General features: G+C 32.6%; 1 protein-coding gene across 1 annotated transcript in view; it reads right to left on the bottom strand.

Annotated features, from left to right (window-relative positions):
• Positions 1-4486: 4486 nt before the first annotated feature.
• LOC106688514 (putative ankyrin repeat protein RF_0381) overlaps positions 4487-8151 on the bottom strand; it is an 8517-nt gene continuing 4852 nt past the window's right edge. The window contains exons 3-4 of the mRNA XM_014433009.2: positions 6721-7155; positions 4487-6608 (exon numbers count right to left, since the gene is read on the bottom strand). Coding sequence (XP_014288495.1) covers positions 4740-6608; positions 6721-7155 — 2304 coding nt within the window. The 3' untranslated portion in view covers positions 4487-4739. The remainder of the gene's footprint in view (positions 6609-6720; positions 7156-8151) is intronic.

The following is an 8151-nucleotide window of genomic DNA, read 5'->3' as shown; positions in this document are numbered from 1 at the left end:
CAAATGTTAATGTCACGTATTGATCTTTCGAATAAAAAAAAATTTTGATTACAATTTAATTTTTTGTGTTATTTTTTACAATTTCAAGTTCTATCGGGCTCAAAAAAACACCCATATAACTGTACAAGATCAGGAGCTTTAAAATTACCAATAGAGTTCCGATAAACAACGCCAATAGCAAAAGTATGAACGGTAGAACCTTTTTGATCCTTTGGTATATATGCTGAATATGATTATCTCAAAAAATAAAACTTAAGAAACATTATTAATAATAATAATGTGATACTGTCACTTGATATTAATTGTATGTATAATGATAATTACGAAAGCTTAGCGAACTCGAATGTTCGATGCCGATATCGAATTATCAACCGTTTTCTACATACATCTGTCAATGATGCCACTTCAAACCCAAATCTATTAAATCAGTTTTAACGCAATCTTCCCATCTATGTTTCGGTCTGCCCTTCGGATGTTTACCCTTCGCGACGGGTAAACATCAGAAGGATAGACTCCTACTGTAAAATGTTTATAAATAATGAATCGTTGCGTCGGTTCAGTATTTATCAACATTTTATGGATCCGTTCATTACTAAGGCTCACGACCTTACACGTTCATCTTATACAACGCAATACTGTAGTTCACAGTCTCTTCCTTCTATACATGGCTTCCCACCACTCTGAGTAAGCGTCCAGCCCTCTTTCCCTGATAAGATAACCTTCTCATGAGACATTATCTCACGCGCGACTAAGGCTGCTATAAAAATATTCAAGTTTTGAGGATTTTTCTCGCGTTCGCCAAATGTATTTAATCCATAAAAATGTTTTTCTTCTCGAGGGCAAAAAAAAAATAGAACTAGGGAAACGTAGGCTTGAAGAGGCAGGTGTTCCATTAGATACGTATTATTTACTGTAAATTATATTTCGTTACTATAAGTGTGTATTAGGATGGTCCTTATTACAAAAATTTGTCTTTTCATGTTTTCATATCATCGTTGCGCCACACCCACTATTACGGAGAGATCTTGTGCATTCTGTCCCACGAGAGCGAATAAAAAAAAAAGAGTATTGCCACCAATGTAAAAGACCAATATGTCCCATTCATGCGGTGTTCACTTGCATTTTTTTTTTTTTTTAGATTAGTGTTATGTTCTTATTATATGATATGTCTGTATTTTGATTCTTTTTATGACTTTGTCTATCTCAAAATAATTTTTTTTTAATACTTTTTTTATTATGTTTAAATAAACCTAATCTAAAATACGTTCAAGAGCTCTAAAAAAGAAATGTGAGAAAAAGTCTAACTCGTGGCCATCCGTGATAAGATCGACCTAGCGACCAATCACGGGTTAAACCACGACGTTTTTAAAAACATTTAATCTATAATTAAACTATTCTTTTCTTTTCACGGTTGGGCTAGTAAAGGTTCATTTTGAACCCCTCCCCTCCGTAAAAGCAACATTAAATTAAAAATGTTAATTGTTATTAGTTAAGTAAATTGATGAAATCGATTTCTTCTGACTATAAGACCTTTGTTTGCTAAAAGAAAACACGTTATTGTAAACAAGAGCGGTGCGATCTTTTGATGGGAAAGAGAAAACAATCACCGATTGTTAACAATGACGGCATTGTTTTGCAGTTTTAGTTTTCTCCGCAGTTTCGCAGACTCTATTGACAGAACACTGTAGACTTTTGGCCAAGTCACTTCACTCACACAGGGGCCCCTGTTCTACGTGCTTTCAGAACCTCTGGAACTATCTTCTGGTAAGATTATATATAAACATTTACGCACATTTGCTCAAGGCACATTCATCAACAGTTTTCTTTAGTTTTTATTCTAAAATTAATTTAAGTGTTTGTAGTATAAAGTTATTTTTCTTTATGCATAAATTTAATTTGTTTTATAATTTTTTCGTTTTGTTTATATATATAAAGTTAAGTATCGGCGAAAGCCAAATGTCAAAAAAGAGAAGAAGGCATAAGATGTAACACGTGTGAACTGCTGTAACATACTAACTTTACTTTTTTTTTTTTTTTTTTTCCCGAACCCTCTCAAACAGAAATAAAAGTGAATTAATAAGTGCATTATTGTGAAAAAAGAAAAAGTAATTCGTGTTGTGTCTTACCTTTTACTAGACCTTTGGTATTTTAAGGTTACCTGTTATGTTTAATATCACATATGAGCTATCCATTCAAAGGAGCTATTTTAAGTCCGGGGGGTATAACTTTATTGTGTTCGGTACATCACTTTATATACATGCGATCAGCTGATCTTAGTCAGCTGACATCGAAGTAACAGCTGACTAAGGTTGTAACTTATATATATTTATTAATTATATTTTCGTTCTCTATAATACATACAATTTCTTTGATAAATATTGACTTCAAACTTATTTCTGTAATTAATCTTTCTACCTAGCAAGAGGAAAGTATTTGTTTCACTGAGGCTTTCAGTTCAGGTAAGATAGGTGGTAATGCTATTAGTAAGATTTCACATTTCTTTACCTGTTTTTGATATATATATATAGTAAGAAGTGTAGTCATCCTGAAAGATAGACAAATAATAATTGAAATAAAAGTTATTCAGATCTAAGTTAACCTTTGTTCATGTTTAGTAAATATTAACACATAGTTGTTATAAATAAATTTCAAAATCTCAGAAGTGTTATTACTCTTGAAGTACTGGAAACGGTAATGAGACCTTTTAATTATTTTCTGGATGTATACTTCATCTATTTATTATCAAATTATTTAGTAAATTGCTTGTTTATTAATACGGAAATCTTTTTTTCTATTGTCGCGCACTGGGGTGGAATGTCCAAAAAGCGGAAAAAATTCATAATCTCGAGAGCGCATTAACATAGAAACTTGGTGCCGGTCTAATTCGACTCAAAACAAAGAAATAGACCAAGTTCAACTGTTTTATTGAAATTTTGAAGAAAATTAAAGAAATAATGAGGAAATTAAAGCCTTTTACCAAAATGAAAAATTCTGAAATTTCGGAATAGGCCACTCATCAAACCAAGGTGCAAGGAGTATTTTGAGTGTATATTTAAGTTAACTGATGCTTAAAATTAAACGTTTTTTTTTATTGAGTGGCGGTCCCACAAAATGAAAAACTTGACCCACCACTATGGTAGTAGAATAGGTCACCTGTATATAATCAGTCAAACATCAAATTCACTGTGGATTGCCTTAAAAAAATCTTTGAAATTAAACTAAAAGAAAGAAAGTTGAAAAACTTCACAACTATTTCTGTTATAAAATGTTTATTAAAGTCTTTAAATAAATAATACTATATTAGATAAGATGTTTATTAATGGTAAACATAAAGTAAATATTTATTAAATAAATCAAAACTTGTATCCTTTTTTGTCTCAAAACTTTTTATTCAACGTTTCGGGCATTTTAGCGATCCTCAAGGACATCTAAATATTTAACAGCTTATACTATATATTCCTTTTTTAACACTTATAACAACAACATTATCACCAATAATATAACATACTTTCAATTATAATTTCTTCCTCACATTAAATTTAGAATTACTTTTGCAGGCCATTCTGCCCAGGTCATTCATTAATTATAATTTAAAAACCTATTTAAAAAGTCGATTATTAGAGAGTCATATTTATTATTAATACGGAATTTAAACCAACATTATGCAGAGATTCTTAGCAAAATAAATGGAGAAATTTGTTACTATTTACAATTAAATGTAATATGGAAATTTGAGAATTAAAGTAAATACCAAATTGAGACAAAAATGGAATTTAAATTAATTTTAAAACAAGGCTGACCTGTGTGAGTGGGAGGTTATAAATGGTTTGTGTATATGGTAATGAATTTGTGTGGATAATCTTATATAAGAAGATTTAAATATTTATGATTTTAAATTAAAAAAATAGGTAACTAAACTTAAGCTTTAACTGACTTTTTAAATAGGTTTTTAACTTATAATTAATGAATAACCTGGGCAGAATAGCCTGCAAAAGTAATTCTAAATTTAATGTGAGGAAGAAATTATAATTGAAGGCATGTTATATTATTGGTGATAATGTTGTTGTTATAAGTGTTAAAAATGAATATATAATATAAGCTGTTAAATATTTAGATGCCCTTGAGGATGGCTAAAATGGCCGAAACGTTGGACAGTTGAAAAATAAAAAGTGTTGAGACAAAAAAGGATACAAGTTTTAATTTACTTAATAAATATTTACTTTATGTTTACCATTAATAAACATCTTATCTAATATAGTATTATTTATTTAATGATTTTAATAAACATTTTATAACAGAAATAGTGAGAATGTTTAAAAATAAAAAGTGTTGATACAAAAAAGGATACAAGTTTTGATTTATTAAATAAATATTTTCTTTATGTTTACCATTAATAAACATCTTATCTAATATGGTATTATTTATTTAAAGATTTTAATAAACATTTTATAACAGAAATACTTGGGATGTTAAAAAAAAAAAAAAGTGTTGAGACAAAAAAGGATACAAATTTTGATTTATTTAATAAATAATTACCTAATCTCAAGAAATTGAAATAATATAATTTAAAAAAAGAAAATAATAAAAAAAAAATTAAGAAATTTACAAAAACTAATTTAAGAAAAACAAGTTCATATATAAAAACTCAGTTTGTTGTGCGTCACAAAAAGTTTTGTACAAGAGTTAATGAGGATACAGGATGTGTATTTGGTGAGGAATGCCATTTGATAATGTAGACGTCACTCAACACAACCTTTTAATTTAAGGTAATTTTTTATATCCTGATTACTTGCTAAGCCTAAGGCTGTTGTCCCAGTGCTATCCCGATCATTGAGTGGTGATCCTCGGTCAATGAGGAGTTTAACAGTCTCTAAGTTGCTGTAAGATGATGCTATCATTAGTGGTGTACGGAGCCCAAAGGTCTTTGCTGTTACATCTGCCCCGCGGTCCAACAGCTCTTTCACTATGTCAACGTGCCCTCCTTTAGCAGCGTGGTGCAGGGCTGAGAAATTATAGCTATCCGTATCATTGAGAGGCGATCCTCGGTCAATGAGAAGTTGAACGGAATTCAAATTGCCTTGATATGACGCTATCATTAGTGCTGTCCAGCCCCCATAAATCTTTGCAGTTATATCTGCTCCGCGCTCCAACAACACTTTCAATACGCCAACGTGCCCTCCTTCTGCTGCAAGATGAAGGGAGGTGTATCTGTGAATACCCTTTTCATGCAAATTTGCTCCATTGTCCAATAGCTCTTTCACTACATCAACGTGACCACTTTGAGCTGCAAGATTGAGGGCTATGAATCCATTATTATTCTCGTCATTGACAGACGCTCCTCGGCCTAATAGGAGTTTAACAATATCCAAATGGCCATGGTACGATGCTTCCATTAGTGGTGTCCAGCCCCCAATAGTCCGAGTTGTTAGATCCGCTCCACGGTTCAAGAGTACAGTCACTACACCGATGTGCCCTGCTTGTGCGGCCAGCTGTAGAGCGCTGTATCCGTCAATATCCTTTTCTTTCAACCTGGCTCCATTTTCCAACAATATCAATGCACACTTAATACAACCCCCTTCAGCTGCGTAGTGAAGCGCAGTCCGACCTCGCTTGCTCTTGATAGTTAGATCTGCCCCACTGTGCAATAAATAAGTAACTAAAATACTTGAGTTTGAATTATTTGCAGCAAACATAAGAGCAGTGTTACCCTCCTCATCCTGTATGTCTATCCCTGCACCTCGTAGAATTAAAACCTTTACCACTTCTAGAGATCCATTGGCCGAAGTATGTAGAGCTGTTTTGCCTTTATCTGTTGTGAAATTTACATCCGCACCCACGTCTAACAGTGCTCTAACAATAGATGGATCAGTAGCTATGTGTAAAGGCGCGAGGCCATCTTTGTTTCTGATGTTAAGAGGCAAGCTGTGACCTTTCAATGCTTTGAGTATTTCAGGAGCAGTTGCGTTCGAGCGCACTATCAAGTGAGCTAATGAGTCATTATTTTCGAATCTAAGATCAGAAAAAGACTTAAATTTCAAAAGTATTTTAAACAAATCAACATTAGATGACGCAACAGCCATCTTTAGAATATCCTTTCTCATTTCTGGTACCAAACTGTTATTAGTCATTCTTTGCAGTAAGATCTCCGTCCCTTGGATATTGCCCGTTCTGATCGCCAGCATTAGTGGGATATCACCGAAGTGGTTCTTTATGCTTGGATCTAGTCCTCCCTCAAGTAAGGCCTGTAGTGCTCCATTCTTGCCCGCAGCAGCCGAGGAGTGGAGGTAAGAGTTACCTCCGTTCAATCGCTTCTCAATGTTAGCACCAGCCATTACCAGTTCTTTGATAGATACAGCACTGTTATAGTTAATAGCTTCTTCTAAAGGAGTAGCGCCTTCAACGTTGCGAACTTCAAGATCAGCCTTCAGAAACCCGAGTGCAGCTATGGAGGACGTGCTGCCAGTCCTCACGGCCAGATGAATAAAGCTGCCCCCGGATTTAGTAGATCCGTTGACATTTGCTCCTTCGTTGGCAATGGAAATAATTTCGCAAGCACTGTTGTCTAGGACAGCCTTCTCTAGTTCCTGCGCCAAATCTTCATTGCTTTCCTGGAAATAAAATATAGAGTTTTTTTTTATAATTAAGTTTAAATATACTTGTCAGAATAAGCATTAATATTTTGAACATAAATATTGAATGTTTATTTTTAGAAAAACAAACCTTTGATTGCAAAGTGATCCCATACACCTTTGCGAGAGAAGAAATTATTTTTAAGAGCTGCGAGGGCAATTTCAGTGCTCCTGTGGCTACCTGTGCATCGAGCCGAGCCATTGCAACTTCTATGTCCTTGTCCTGGAATCTAAAGTCTTCTTTCAACCAGAGTCTGAGATGCTTGGACCGCAGTTGTTGGATGCGGTACGAGCATTCAGCCAGCACATAACAAGTGTCCATGTCACCAGTGACTAAACTGTTGATTAGAGAGAGGAGGAAAGCCTGTGTGCTAGTAAGTTCCATTGTACTGTCGGAGGTCAGTTTGTATCTGTAGGCGGCTGCGCCAAACTCGATGCCAGATTGCAGCATACTTTCGCTTACGTTGGGACACTGAGTTCTCACCAACGTTCTGCGTTCACAGTCGATAGCAGGCATATCTATACTCTAAAAAAAAAAATAATAATAAATAAAAAAATATAATAATTTTAGTTTTCTGGACACAATTCTATAACGACATTTACTATATCATTTCCAAATATGCATTCCATTAGATAATCCAAAAGATCTGACCCATTTTCTTGTCATCTGTTCGATTCTTATCTGTTCGACAGCACAGTGATTATGACTTTTCAGTGACTATATTATAGTTAAAGAAGAAATTGTCTTTTAACTGTAGCAGTGGTGCTCTATATTTTTTAGGGTTTATATTTTATACTAATTTTTCATTATTTGTTTCCAATTTTTTTTTAAAAAACTGACACAATTGTATCAAAATTGCCTTAAAGATTATATTTGTGCATATTTAGATAAATTTTAGTTTATTAGTATCCGTATAATTAATTGGTATATAATTATCTTAGGAATCGAAACACAGCATGAATCTTTTAGTGTGACTTAGTTTCCCACATATAAATTTTAGTTTTACAAAACTTAAGTGCTAATAATAAATACCACTTCAGAGTTGTTTTACGTTTATAAGTCCTACTGAATACAAATCCATTATTAATGAGTAGGAGCTATAAATGCGAAAGAATTTGTAAACTATAAAAATAAAAAACATTATGTGCAAAAATAATAATATTTTGGGTACATTTTTTCACATCTTGATCTTCCAGCTTTGTTATATAACTATAGAGGTCTTTTTAATTTTAGTCTGCGAACTAGATAAACACACCTTATTGTATATATATTATTTTATATTGTATATATTATTTTATTATTGTATATATATGTTATTTTATTTATTTATTTTTCATACAGATAGTTTGATTATGTTCATCTTGTTTACTCTTTTGTTTGTATATATTTTCAGAGTTGTTTTTTTTTTACTTTATTTATGTTTTTTAATTTTAGTATGTATGAGATCATTCATCAGTATTACCTATTGCCCACAACTGTGTGGCTATCTATCAATAAATAAATCTATCAATAAAATATATA

The sequence above is a fragment of the Halyomorpha halys genome, unplaced genomic scaffold (assembly GCF_000696795.3).
Source record: "Halyomorpha halys isolate HHAL.00 unplaced genomic scaffold, Hhal_1.1 Scaffold1145.1, whole genome shotgun sequence".
Taxonomy (NCBI): domain Eukaryota; kingdom Metazoa; phylum Arthropoda; class Insecta; order Hemiptera; family Pentatomidae; genus Halyomorpha; species Halyomorpha halys.
The sequence above is the reverse complement of the archived record's forward strand: the minus strand, read 5'-3'. Positions and strand labels throughout refer to the sequence as shown.